Source organism: Engraulis encrasicolus, chromosome 3 (assembly GCF_034702125.1).
Source record: "Engraulis encrasicolus isolate BLACKSEA-1 chromosome 3, IST_EnEncr_1.0, whole genome shotgun sequence".
NCBI classification, from domain to species: Eukaryota; Metazoa; Chordata; class Actinopteri; order Clupeiformes; family Engraulidae; genus Engraulis; species Engraulis encrasicolus.
The window spans coordinates 47,667,716-47,682,794 of NC_085859.1; the positions used below are offsets into that span (position 1 = coordinate 47,667,716).

Below are 15,079 nucleotides of genomic sequence, written 5' to 3' on the forward strand. Positions count from 1 at the left end.
GGGCTGTTAAATAATTAAACAATCAATATCTATAAATATCTCTCAGATCAATCTACCAGTAACACATGATGACATCTGCATCTGCTGGGTTACTTCAGTTGCCTTTATGTGATTAAAAAAAAGAGTCATCTTGGTGTGTGTATAAGCCACATAAGCCACACTCTACTACTCTAATGTTGTGGTCACTCAATGTGTTTGCAGCAGGGGCTGGAATGCAAGGCAGACACACTCGCTCAAAGCGTTTAGTTGCTGACTGTCCAGCTCATGTAAACAGTCTCTCTGCAGAATCTTCAATGCACTGCATGACAGCAGCAGAGGCTTGCTATGTCAGGGACCGCTCCATAGGTGGCAATGGAGGCAGCTGAGGCAGGGGGACAGCGATAGGTGGGATGGTGGTCGGCTGCCCCAATAGCATGATGACCAGACTGTGTAGTTGTAGAAAGCACACACACAGACATCCACCTAATTGTACTGGGTGCTGGACTAAGTAACCTGAGAAAAAAAACAAAACAGAAATGCACTCAGATAGTGCATACCTCCGCCAAGGGAGCAGTTTGATAGAACATTTGACTATGTTACACCTTCATTTAATAAGTCTTTCTGCCTTATTATTGTGGCGTTAGAAACTGGAATGTCAAAATTCGCCCTATCCCGCAATGGCGAAGAATCTTTTGAAATATCCCTGGTTCCGGACCCACCAAAGTTTAATCACTTGTTCATTTTGTCATTTCCAACAACTCCACACTGTTTCATCTAAATCCGTTCATAACTTTTTGAGTTATCCTGCTGACAGACAGACAGTCAGACAGACAGACAAACAAACAAACCAACGCGACCGAAAATATAACCTCCTTGACGGAGGTCATAAAGTCTGCAGCACCTCTCCCGTTACTGTTTTGACTTTGCAGTTGCATATAGTGTCAGTCTTGGCAGCTTTGTAAAGTATAGAATACCTTGGGCAATGCTGTTTTTAAGTGGAGGTCGTTCTGTATCACGGTTATGTTTGAGGCTGCGTGGCAGCTTTGTTTGCGTCTAATAAGACATGGGTTATTGTTTTTGTAAGTATTGTTATGTAATTGTGTGCACAAGAGCACACACACAGAGATGCACTCTCTCTCACACACACACACACACACACACACACACACACACACACACACACACACACACACACACACACACACACACACACACACACACACACACACACACACACACACACACACACACACACACACACACACACACGCGCATGCAGAGGGAGAAAGAGAGACATGGAGAGAGAGGGATAGTCAGACATGCAATAGAGATGTCACGATCAGTCAGTTACATGCATAGATAAATCTGATTAAAGCATTTGTCAAAGTATTCTGGAAAAATCTCAGTTTACACAGTCGTTATACATGCAGAAATCTGATTGAGATTGGATTTGCATATTACACGATAGCTTCAAAGAAAGGAAAATAATCAGAATGATATCTGATTATTGGTCTTCGTGATCGTGTAACCACACAGAGTGGTGGATTGAAATTATGGGATCATCCTATAATATAATGGGTAAGGAAGAATACAGAGAGAACTCTGCTCATAGTTTTTGGCAGTAAATACTAGTCATCAGGCAATATTAAGGGAGGCGTATAAAGCACCAGTAGAAGTATTTTCACTGATGTAAGTTAATTACAACACTAATACATGATCGCACACAGTTTTCATACGACACCAGTTTTTCCACTGAACTTAAGTCAAGTCCACTTGACTTGACTTGACTTGACTTGAACTTAATGAGATAGATGCACTGTAAGAGAACGTCTGCTTTTACTTTATACACTGCTGAATATTAATCATCCCTTATGTTACAGAATTGAACTGCAGATACATGCCAAACATAACATACATAACTCATTTTTAAAAGAATTGAATATCACAAATCCAAAGTTGCATTGTGGACCGCTGGGAACGTTGTGAATGCCTAGTCTGTAACATCTAAAACTGAAGTACAAGTTACCCTTGGCAGCTGAAATGACATTGGTTAACTCCGTTATGCAGAGCTTCTCTTTTATATCTTATATCTACTATATACTGTATATTATATCTATATACAGTATATATATCTATATATATATTATATCTTTATCTGTGATATCCATTATAATCTTGTTGTTAGCTAAATGGTAATGTCCAAATCTTAATCTGTTACTTAACCTGTTCTTAATATGAGTCTCAATAATGGCAATGGCATAGCAATGTTGTCATGATGTACTGTTGTTCAGTTTTTGTCTGCAAACTGGTGATCCCATCTGTACCACAAGGCCAGCAAGAGTCTCAGTCAGACCTTATCTTTACACACAAACACACACACACACACATGCACAGGCACGCACACATGCACATACACACACACACACATGCATATACACACACACACACACACACACACACACACACACACACACACACACACACACACACACACACACACACACACACACACACCATATTGAATGCAGAGGGATTTGAATGGCGCTCCATGTCAACTGTGCAATTATTCGAATTTTAATCCTGATAGCAATTATTGCTCCCAACAGTCTTTAAAAAAATCTACAGCCGTGTTCATGCAGAAAACATCCAAACTGTTTATGTCCTAGCAATTTCTCTGTTCACTCAGGGATATACGGGTTAAATAAATGCAACATGCATTTGATAAGCATGCGAAATATAATTGCGCCGTATTAATGAAATATACAACAGCTAGTGTGATGATAATGATTGTTTTCATCCCATAACTGAGCAAGCCTAGCCAATCATACGGTAGCTGCTATCTGGGCTGTATCTGTAGGCTGTCCACGGTGTAACACAGAGTGCAGATCATTATACTTGATAGCGGCCTCCCAGGGGGGTGTGGGCTGTGTTATCAAGCAGCCGCGTTCCATCCATCCTGTTTGTGTTTACAAAAGAGCTTTTTTATTGACGTAGGGACTGTAAACAAGCAGTTTCAATGCACGTTGATTTGGACGAAGGGAAATGGAAAGGGAAATTGTTTTCCGGTGCAAGGTCTCTCCTAGTTATGGAAAAAGGCAGGCAAAAAAGTAACCAGCTTTGGTCCTTAGGTCTTTTTTTTCGGACATCATTACCTTTAATTGCAGTTGTAAATGAGGGTCCATGGAGGTCCTCGTTTGGCAAGCTCATATTGAAAAATTTTTGGGCCTCACTTCTTTGACTCTGTACAGTCGGTCACACCTCTTAAGAGAGTCCTTTGCTACATGTCACGCACAACCCCACACACTGGCGGACTGTTAGGCGAGCGTGCACACACACACAAACACACACACACACACACAAACACATACAAACACGTAAGCACGCACGTACACAGGCATGCATGCACACACATGCACACACAGACATTTGCATGCGGTTACACACACACGCACACGCACGCACACACACACACACACACACACACACACACACACGCACGCACACAGGCATGCATGCACACACATGCACACGCAGACATTTGCATACGGTTATACACACACACACACACACACACACACACACACACACACACACACACACACACACACACACACACACACACACACACACTCACACACACACACACACGGACACACACAAAGCAATACCCAAGTGAATGTCTCGCAGGAGTAATTTGGCCAGGGTGATGACGCACACGGCCCCATCTCTCCCCAAACAAACCCATGTGGATCAGAGCAGCTTTACAGTAAGTGCAGCCATAGGGATGGCATGTATACTGTACTGCAGCACCACGTGAAGCCAGACAGCTAATTGAGCATGAGCAAAGGGAAGCGGCGAGATTGGCAGGTTAATTGCTCACTTATGAGACGGCAATTACTCCCTGATTGGCTGAGGGCATCACCCGTGTCCCCGGCAGCCCTCAGGTCTCATGAACAGTGATAGGCGAAATGGAGTCATTAGTTACAATCTACTGCCTTATATTCCCAACGACCTTATTTTACCTGTCCAAATCAGCCAGGTCATCATTCAACCACCCAGTCACCTGGCTGAATTGTACAGGTAAGCCAAGACATTTGGAATATGTGGCACTGGATTGTAATTAATGAATCCATTTTGCCCTTCACTGCTGATGAAGTACAGTGCGTATACCTTTACTGCTTTAAGCAATACTAAGTAGCGGAAGCAAATTGTGTCTTCACAGTAGACAGAAACGACAAACCACAGAGACACTCCTACAAACTTACTGTAGAGTCAACATAAGCCTCGCCCATGGAGCGTGGCAAAGTGAATTCAGAAATGCTATGTTGCAAGTAGATAAGCCATTCTGTCAATATTAAACCTCTTAAACCAGCTTGGTGGCTATGCTTGGTGTTGTTTTAATGTAGGTGCACTGTACATACAGGCGTTGTCACAAAGGTCTTGGTAAATATTGTGTTACATGTTCATATTTGTCATGTATTCAAGATTTCCTACTGTTACAATCTCGGTAAACCACTCATACTGTGGTGTGGTCAACACAGCCAGTGAGCTTACAGTGTCGCATATGTCTGGTCTGTGCAGTAGCGTCGCTTTAACGCTTTTAAAGTGATACCCGCATCTAATTCAAACTCTGCCTCTTACTGCTGACAGAAGCCATCTAATGTAAAGCTTCCAGGAGGAGCTAATCGTAGCGCATTGTATTGACCCGTTTAGAAGTCATGTCATCACTGACTGTACATGTATTGTTGACTCAAACACACACACACACACACACACACACACACACACACACACACACACACACACACACACACACACACACACACACACACACACACACACACACACACACACACACACACACACACACACACACACACACACACACAGTGTAGACCCTAAAGACAGAAGACCTGCCGTCCTGAAGCGTGTACGTTTGTGTAAAAAATAGAGATCCTGAAAGGTACACTTGTTACGCTATTCCGAGAGGGAAGAGGCTGTTCCATAAGCATAGGCAGTTGTGGTTACAAGAACTTAAACATAACGACGAGACTGGTACCATCAGGAGTGCCTGTGTCTATGGCACCCACTTCATATCTGAAGTTGTCGTGACCATCCATTTTCTTATTTTGGAAATACACCTGGCTAGTTTCTTTACAAATGTGCGGTACATTGCCGATTTAGCTCCAACAATGCGCCCGCAGCCTGATTACATCACATCTGTGACATAAACAGTAAAGGGTCTATAGAGCTGCGGTTCCCAAACTCGGGACCCCCAGGGAGACACTGCAGGGGGGTCGCAGACAGAAAGTACTTTTTCTTAAAACGGGGGAAACCACAGGTTAGTAGTTAGCGTAAATTAGTTAGTAACAGTACTCACTTACAAAAGCCAATACATGTTTTTACTGTTCCTGTGAATATAAAGTGTGCAAAAGGGGGTCCAGGCAAAAAAACTTTGGGAACCACTGTTGTAAAGCATTAAGCTTACCTGTAGTCATGGATTGTCAGAGGGTCATCTCTGTATGTGTGTGTGTGTGTGTGTGTGTGTGTGTGTGTGTGTGTGTGTGTGTGTGTGTGTGTGTGTGTGTGTGTGTGTGTGTATGTGTGCGTGTGCGTGTGCGTGTGAGTGAGTGGTGAGTATGTCACACACTTAAGTAAAGCAGGACTAATCCTTAAAGGGCTGATGATTAGGAGATAACCTCATCGTGACCACGTGGTGCTCAGTCTGTTGCTGTGTGCTGTGTTCAGGTGTGTGTGTGTGGGTGCGTGCGTGCGTGTGTACATGCGTGTGTGTGTGTGTGTGTGTGTGTATTAGGGGTGGGGGTTTGGTTTGTGGGTAGCATTGGGGGTAGCGAGATCCTTAAGTATTAACAAGCTGACCACCTGGAAGGGGCCTCTCATACAGTATATTTGAGTGTCACTGTGTCAATAGGCCTGCTTAGTGAGGTGGCTTGAATGCTTGAATGCATGTACCGTATATGAAAGATGGAGAAATATAGAATGCTTGTGTTTGGTTTTCGAAGGGGGCAGGTGACTGACCTTAGTTTGTATCTGTGAGCGAGTGTACAGTATGTGTGTGTGTGTGAATGTGTGTGTGTGTGTGTGTGTGTGTGTGGGTGTGTGTGTGTGTATGCATGAACTGTATGACTATGGGTGAGCATACATTAAGGCGTGCGCATGCCCCATAGGGCAAAAGGTGTGGCACGTCAGTCAGTGGCGTGGGCGGCCGAGGGAGGATTTGTGTGAGAAGGCAGGCAGGCAGGCAGGCAGGCAGGCAGGCAGGCAGCCCACAGCAGGCAGCAGCCGCCTCATCATCAGCCTCTCAGCTTCCTCAGACCTGATTAGCGCTGAAGGCAGGGCGGCGTAGCCACGCTCCTCTCCTCTCCTCTGCTCCATGGGTGGATTAGCGCTCTCGCTCCCTCTCCTGCTCCTGCTCCCGTCCCCTCTCCGTGTGCCTCCACCTGCTCCGTGCCCAGACAGGCAACAACAACAACAACAACGAAGCTCGTTCCCCTCGAGGCCCCCCTGGAAGTAGGGTTACCTCGGCCTCGACGCTGGGCCTGCTCTAACCTTTGGCCTCCTCAGACATACCGTGTGTCTGTCTGTTAGCCAGTTAGCTAGTTAGGTCGTCAGTTAGCTGGTTAATAAGTGGAGGTGCTTTGTCCTTTTTTTGTTTGTCTGCGGATTCGTAGCAGGTGGGGGGAGAAAGCGTTGAGTTTCCCCCCCACCGGCCCCGACCGACGGAAAGGACAGCGCTGCTATCAAAATGGCTACCTCTCCGACGGCTAAAAGTAACTTGCTCACGGTGGCGGAGCCCAAGCGCTATGGGTCTACTTTATCCCTGGAGGAGAAAATTCAGAAGTCTTTCTTTCTCTTCTACTACTACAGGATGGAGGACGAGGCCGTGCTGGACCGCGGGGCGTCCTTCATCAAGCACCACTGCGACGAGGAGGAAGTCGAGGGTAAGCTCAACCTTTCATCTGTTGTTTTCACTGTAGCCGCCATGTTTTTTTCCCCATATCAGTGTCTGTTCATATATGCCTGTCCGTTTTTCTCTCAGTTACCTTTGAAACCACTGTCTCAGGTGGGATAGGATGTGTCTTGATACATAAATATCAAGTTTTCAGACATTTTGTCCGTTTGCGTGTTCAGTTTGCCTGACTTGTTTGTCAGGAACAGATAACCACGTCACGGTCTGTTTACGTCTCAGTCTAATCATCCCATGGTCTACTTGGCTGGATGCTAATAGTGTTGTGTCACCGTCAGACAAGGTTTCAGTGACCAAGACACTATGGCAGGTCACATTCTGTACATCCTGGTTTACAGGGTTAAAGGTTTGGCCTGGTCTACGTGAAGTCCTGTCTACTAAAATGTTGTGCACTCCAAAAAAACCCCACTCATATCATTGCATTCACCAGTTCTACAATCGATTGATGTATTCACTGTCATCTTAAACTACACATCGTGTTTGTGTTTACTTAGTGAGCCTTCAGACAGGAAGACCTTTGACGAATTGGTTTGCTTACTTACTTCCTTTCGCACTGGGAAGTGTCAGAGGGCTTTTTTCCTCGACGTCACCTCAGGCTGAACTTGCGTTGGCCTCCCACTTCCTGTGAGTAAGGAGGGGGCACGGCAGGTTAAAAGGCTCAGGCTTGGCAGAAGCCGGCTATTGTTCTTGTTCGAGGCAGCATATCTACGTATAGCGCAAACCCTAATCACACACACACTCACACATATTTTTTCACACGTGCGCGTGCACGGCACACACACACACACACACACACACACACACACACACACACACACACACACACACACACACACACACACACACACACACACACACACACACACACACAGGGCAGCACACTGAGGGCTCGGGACAATGTCATCTGAAAGGCCACCCCTCTATACATACAATATATTGGGCCCAATTCTGGGCCCCCTCTCTCCCTGGGACAGGGACAACGGACCCCTTTGTGCCCCCTGTTGGCTTCCCTGCTCACACGAACGCATGCACGCACGCACGCACGCACACACACACACACACACACACACACACACAGAACAGAACTCAAGTTACCCATTTGAACTCAGTGGTATACACACATGCACAGATTAATCAAACCTAACGTACCCACTCAGACTCTCCATGACTGTCATGTTTATGCATAGTTGTGCCACTGTATCTTCCCAGTCATGTGGCCATAGGCTCCCAGATGGTGAGATTTATATCTCACAGACTAGTCTTGTTCACTGTTCTCCCTTTACATTAGTGTTTCTCAACAGGGGCGGTACAGCCCCCCATGGGGCGTAGGGGAGATCTAGACGGGCGTTGTTGAAAGCTTGCTGAAAGTTTGCTTGGTTGCCATTGGGCGGCATCAGCCCATCTATTTTTTTCATATTAACGGGGGGTTGTTAAGGCTTATGAAGAGGTCAAGGGGGTGTTGGAAGGCTTGTGATGAGTCCAAGGGGGCGTTTCTTCAAAAAAGGTTGAGAACTGCTTTACATCTTGACTATGTCCAGCAATTCAGCCACAGCGTGTAGAGAAGTTACTGGGCAGCTGTATTGTTTGGTATGACATCTATCACTACAGAATGTCATACTGCAAAATCAACGGAGAGCTTCAATAACCAGCTCCCCTCCCCCGGGAGCTCTGATTAGCACATCAGAAGCTCGAGGCCATTAACGGACCTGGTGCTTTATTATTTATGAGCGAGTGCCAGCGCTGTTATTGTAGCGTTAATAATTTACCTGCGATTACACATTTTGTTATTTTTCAGCAGTTTTCCCGCCCCCTGTCGTGCTCCAGTATTCATCGTTTTGACTAGAAGAGGGATTATGGCACCTCCGTGTTGGAGATAACAGAGGCGAGAAAGTTCGCCCCTCAAGTACAAAAAAGGGCTACAACCAGCTCTGTGGAAAGCAACGACGAGCGGACTGAATGGATGGTACAGGGCCTCGTCAATTTGAATTAAGGAGATGTATAGCTCCGGCCTGCCCTGCCCTGCCCTGCCCTGCACTGCGCATTTCGCCTCACAATAAAGGCAGTACCAATGGGCTCACACCAGCATGCAGTAGGTGGCGTGAAGGGTGATTATGGGGTAGCCGGTGGAGCGAGGGGGGATTGGCTAGGGTGCCTCTGATGAAATGGGCTGGGGGGTGTCGAGGCCTGGTGAACAAACGCCCCCTTGTCATCATCATAAGCCTCCCAGCGCCCCCTTGACCTCATCACAAGTGTGCAAACGCTCCCCCCTTAGCCTCTTACTATTGACAAATAAACAGACTAATCCACCCCCAATGGGAACAAAGCCCCACCCACACTCAGCTGTATCCTTCTCAACGCCCTCATAGGGCTCCCCAACGCCCCCTGCGGGCTGTAGCGCCCCTGTTGAGAAGCACTACGCTAGGGGGTTAGCTGGGGGGCAGCACTGAGTTGGATGTTGAGGCTTGGGCGCTAGGGGGAGAATGTGTGTCGCCCTATGGTTGACGACAGGTTCTCTACTGGGACTGTTACTGGGGCAACCGGAGGTGGGCGACGTGGCAGTCAGGGGGCCCGGGCTGCATCCAAAACAGAGGGTCGGAGCCCAGTGGATTTTGCAGTGGCGAACAGAGTGTGCTCTGATAGACCAGGAGCCCAGGGGGGTCAGCCTAGTTGGGAAGGTTACCAATTCTTATGGGTACTATGATGTCTGGTATGGTCCCCAGATAGAGGATCAGCACGTCTGCCGGGTTCCCTCTGGTGGGTGTGGCCAGGGGGGCTGTAAAACTGGCACCCCAAAAATGGGCTAGATCAGTTGGTGAGGTTACCACTTGGAACCTGTTGTAAATTGTTCATCATAGTCCCCTGATAGAGAAATGACCACTGCCAGACATTTTTAGTGGTGGGTTACCCCCGGCAGACGCCCCCGTATGATGACACCCCCAAAAATGGGCTAGATCAGTTGGTGAGGTTACCACTTGGAACCTGTTGTAAATTGTTTGAGATGGTCCCCTGATTGAGGAATGGCCACTGCCAGACGTTTTTGATGGTGGGCGGGGCTTGGCAGACATCATTAATTGGGGGGTAAAAAATGGGCTAGATCAGCTGGTGAGGTTACCTCTTGAAACCTATCATGAATTGTTCATCATATTCCCCTGATAGAGAAATGACCACTGGCAGACATTTTCAGTGGTGGGGGACCCCCGCCAGACGCCCCAATATGATGACCCCCCAATATAGGCAAGGTCATTCACATAAGGTTTGAAACAGGCATGGTACAAAAGACAAACGACACACCACTTTTTTTGGATAATTCCAACGTGGGAAATTGATTGGAAGGGTCAACATGTTCATAGAAAGTTGTTGTGGGTACTTTTCAGGACAAAAATGACTTTAATTTAACAATATTACAAATCTGGACAGGAACCAGTTTGTAGGCTTTCAAATCAATGCAAAGATGACATGTTCTGACTTAAAAGTGCATTGTGTAGAATGGGGGCCAGAATATTTCATTAATATTTACAAAATAATAAACCAATAAGTATCATTATGAACAAAAGTACAGTACGTTTTGCTGCACAAATGTCTCTTTCAAAATGGCAGACAATGGAGAACAATGGAAAGTGCAATTTTCCTAGTCATAATGAATACTTAGAATTTGATGTTGGTAAGTATTCATAAAAAAAGGTAATATTTTGAATGGGCGGTATGAATTCTGGGAAATAAACAACTAAAACATATTACCCTTGTGCATCTTTAAGTAATGCATGGAGAAATTTACGCTGATATTGAAGGCCTGTGAATTGTACTAAGAAACAGCAATGTGAAATTCCCACTTTGCAGCAGTTCTGAAGATTTAGAATCAAAATACTCGGCATAGGCATACACAGGACTGACATTGAAGTGGAAGACCGGGCTTGTAACAGTATAAGTATTGAGAAATAATTAAGTGAACAAATAAAAAACAACTGAAACATTTGGACACTGACAAAGAAATCCTTCCTATCCTGTTAAATTACTACCAACCATAATGCATCATGAAGTGCTTTGAAGGGCATGTCAGACATCCAATAATAAATTCATTCACCCTCCCAGGACCTCTTCTTGTTCATATAGCAAACAGTGCAAAGGCATCAAGAAAGTTGTTTTTAGTTGGGGTCATCTGGGTTCTAGGGCCAATCCCATTTATACACTGCTGTTGTATTCCGCTGCTGGATTGCAAACTCTCCTATGGCCTCATCCATGTCCCTTGGTGTACTGGCATGTCTCCTAGCATCCCTCCATGCTGTGGACTGTGGTAGGGGTCACAGCAAACCTACTTGCACAGAACACATTATGTGACAACTTGAATGAGTGGCACTAGCTGAGCACAATGTTCATGATGGATGGGAGGAGAAATACTTGCAAGGATTGGGATTGACCCCAGAACACAGATGACCCCCACTAAAACAACTTTCTTGAAGCCTTTTTTTTACATGTTTGCACATATAGACACACACCTATAGCCTACTGTACCTATGGAATTGGGGTGCACAGTAACTGCATCTATACCTGCAGTATTCACAAGGACTGTCTGGGCCCTGTAACATACAACACACCATTATTATGCCCCCACATGAACATGCTCTATGGGTTAAGAACAGAACCAAATCTTAACCTTGAAGGACAAGACACATCTTTTAAAAGTTACCCAACCTGTGGGGGTTTGTTAAAGTACACCAGGATAAGACGTTAACAAACTTAATAGTAAACAAAAGTCCAAATCATAATGCCTAAATAAAAACCCTGACTGGTGCGGCAGCAGCCACAGGTCAAAATAGAACACCTATGAAGAACCGTCAGTTCCTTCAGCTTTTAAAGGTAGCTTGATTGCAGAGTCAGGTGCCATCAATTAAGCCACTCCTTAACACCTAATCGAGGTCAATTTGATAAGCTGGAGAACAAGGCAAAACAGGACATGCATGCAGTCTTCTTAACACCATACATGTCTTGTTGTTGCTGCTGCCCACAAGGAAAAGACTGTGAGCACGCACTTGCACACACACAAACATACATGGAACTGCACTATACGTATAAATGGCGTGACTTTTGTCATGTGCATTACACCCCTTTTTGGTTGAAAACATTGTGGGGAAAGCCAATGCAAGTCAATTGACCTGTAGACTAGCGTTGTTCATGCTCAACATGCCGAAAATGTGTTGTGTTGCCGGCTATTCAAATAATATAGCCAAATAGCCGTGGCTGAAGCATGGACTGTGTTCATTTAGGCTAGGCGATGTAGCATGTACGTTAATGAGACATTCGATTTGTTTTCCCCCAAAAGGGGGCTTAACACACATTCACGAGCAAAGTGCCCAGATGGCAGTTCATACGTATGTGACTGTAATACTCACAACAACTGCCTGGGCACCTGCAATATGCAACACACCCTGCTGCTTCCAAATATTCTGACTTGATAACTGGAACAACAAGTATTTCTTAGTACTTGTATACTGTTATTGGTCCTGTCTTGCGCTTTAATGTCTGTCTGTTAATGCTGGTCCTCCTGTAGGCCTATATGCCGTTTGCCAGGGTTTATAAAGGTGGTAAAGTGTCTTATTTTTCATGTTAGGCGAGACAAGTTAAAGACAAGTTAAAAAAGGGAGTATATCGCTAAGCCCGTGAAAGTCAATGGATCACAGTAGCATGTGTGATCCATTGAGTCTCACCAGCTTAGATACTTACTCGCTCCTTAAAACAAGACAACGCCTAACGTGAAAAATAAGGCACTTTACCACCTTTATAAACCCAGGCCAACCATTTTAACCGTTTTCAGCCCCAAAATAGTGGCATACCCCTTTAAGTATTTTGCTTCTAAATCTTCAGAACTGCTGGAAAGTGGGAATTTCAAATTGCTTTTAACATACAGTGGTGCAGTAGTGCATAGTTGTGCAATTTATTGGTATAATTCACAGGCCTTCAATGTCAGCGTAATTGGTCCCTGAATTGCTTATAGGTGCATTGTGTAATATACTTAGCTGTTTATTTCCCAGAATTCATACTGCCCATTCACAAATATTAGCCTACCTTTTATGAATATTTACCACCACCATCAAATTCATATTATTATTCAAGTATTCATTATGATTGGGGAAATTACACTTTTCATACATGTAAAGGGGAATCTCCTCAACATCTTTAGCTGCAAAACCTATTGTACTTTGGTCATAATAGTAAATATTACTTTATTATTTTGTAATTATTAATTTAATATTCTGGCCACCATCCTACAAAATGCACTTTTAAGTCAGAAACATGTCATCTTTGCATTGATTTTGAAAGCCTACACACTGGTTCCTGCCCGGATTTGTAATATTTGTTAAAGAAAAGTCATTTTTGTCCTAAAAAAGTACCCACAACAAGTTTCTATGAACATGTTGACCCTTCCAATCAATTCCCCACATTGGAATTATCTTAAAAAGTGGTGTGTCGTTTGTCTTTTGTACCATGCCTGGTTCAAACCTTATGTGAATGACCTTGCCTATATTGGGGGGTGTCATCATATTGGTGGCGTCTGGCGGGGGTCCCCCACCACTGAAAATGTCTGCCATGGTTCATTTCTCTATCAGGGTAATATGATGAACAATTCATGATAGGTTTCAAGAGGTAACCTCACCAGCTGATCTAGCCCATTTTTTACCCCCCAATTAATGATGTCTGCCAAGCCCCGCCCACCATCAAAAACGTCTGGCAGTGGCCATTCCTCAATCAGGGGACCATCTCAAACAATTTACAACAGGTTCCAAGTGGTAACCTCACCAACTGATCTAGCCCATTTTTGGGGGTGTCATCATACGGGGGCGTCTGCCGGGGGTAACCCACCACTAAAAATGTCTGGCAGTGGTCATTTCTCTATCAGGGGACTATGATGAACAATTTACAACAGGTTCCAAGTGGTAACCTCACCAACTGATCTAGCCCATTTTTGGGGTGCCAGTTTTACAGCCCCCCTGGCCACACCCACCAGAGGGAACCCGGCAGACGTGCTGATCCTCTATCTGGGGACCATACCAGACATCATAGTACCCATAAGAATTGGTAACCTTCCCAACTAGGCTGACCCCCCTGGGCTCCTGGTCTATGAGGCTGACCGATGAGGCTGACACACACACACACACACACACACACACACACACACACACACACACACACACACACACACACACACACACACACACACACACACACACACACACACACACACACACACACACAAACATGCACACACACACACGCACACGCACACCACACTACACTACATTATACGCACACATCTCTCCTCTCCCCAGCCCTCTTTCTCAGGAAGGCTCAAAGAAACTAGTCCGTACCGAGGAAAAGAACAGGAAATGCGGGACAAAAGACGCTGCTGGCAGCACAGAGTTCCTATTTCTTTCTTAAGCCATCTCTCTCTCCCTCTCTCTCTCTCTCTCACCATCTCTCTCTCCCCTCTCTGCTGTTTTGGTGTTCCCTGTCCCCTCTTTTTTCCCTCAGTGTCCCAGTCTCTCCAACTCCCTTTCTCCCTTAGCTTTTCTCTTTCTCTACCTTTTCCCTTTCTCTTTCTGTAGCTTTTTCAATCTCTGACTCTAGCTCTTTCTCTCTTCAACTTTCCCTTTCTGTTTCTCTATCTTTTTTCTCCATCTCCCTCTCTATCTCTTTCGCTCTCTCCTCTCTCTTTTGTCTCTGTGATAGTGATTAGTATCGTTCTGCTAAGCCAGCAGTGGATTTGTTACCATGCCCACTGAGAGAGTGGCCTTTGACTGTGGCTTCATTAGTACGAGCTGGGCCCAGCACACAGCGGCCCTCCCCACGGGATCCCGCAGGGTCCCTGACCCCTCTCCGCACTTGCAGCGCTTTCTCGCCATGGTAACAGCGCGTTCTTGTGCTTGTGCAAGGTGGTGAAGGCACCATCAAGATGTCCTCCATCGAGACAGAGGCTTCAATGTTCAGGGGACCACATGCTGAGAGGGGGTGGTTTTAACAGGTTGGGTTTTTTTTTGCTCTGCATCTTTGCCTGGAAAAAGAAAAGGTGCCTCTTAAGAAGGTGTCCAGGCTAGCCACACTGTGGTGACAGGTGGCCGC

The 15,079-nt window shown here is 45.5% G+C and overlaps 1 protein-coding gene across 3 annotated transcripts in view; it reads left to right on the forward strand.

The window, feature by feature from the left end:
- The window catches only part of slc4a4a (solute carrier family 4 member 4a), a 90,097-nt gene that overhangs the window by 1,183 nt on the left and 73,835 nt on the right, over positions 1 to 15,079 (forward strand). For all 3 annotated transcript variants that reach the window (XM_063195552.1, XM_063195551.1, XM_063195553.1), the window contains one exon: positions 6,868 to 6,941. In XM_063195552.1, coding sequence (XP_063051622.1) covers positions 6,868 to 6,941 — 74 coding nt within the window. The remainder of the gene's footprint in view (positions 1 to 6,867; positions 6,942 to 15,079) is intronic.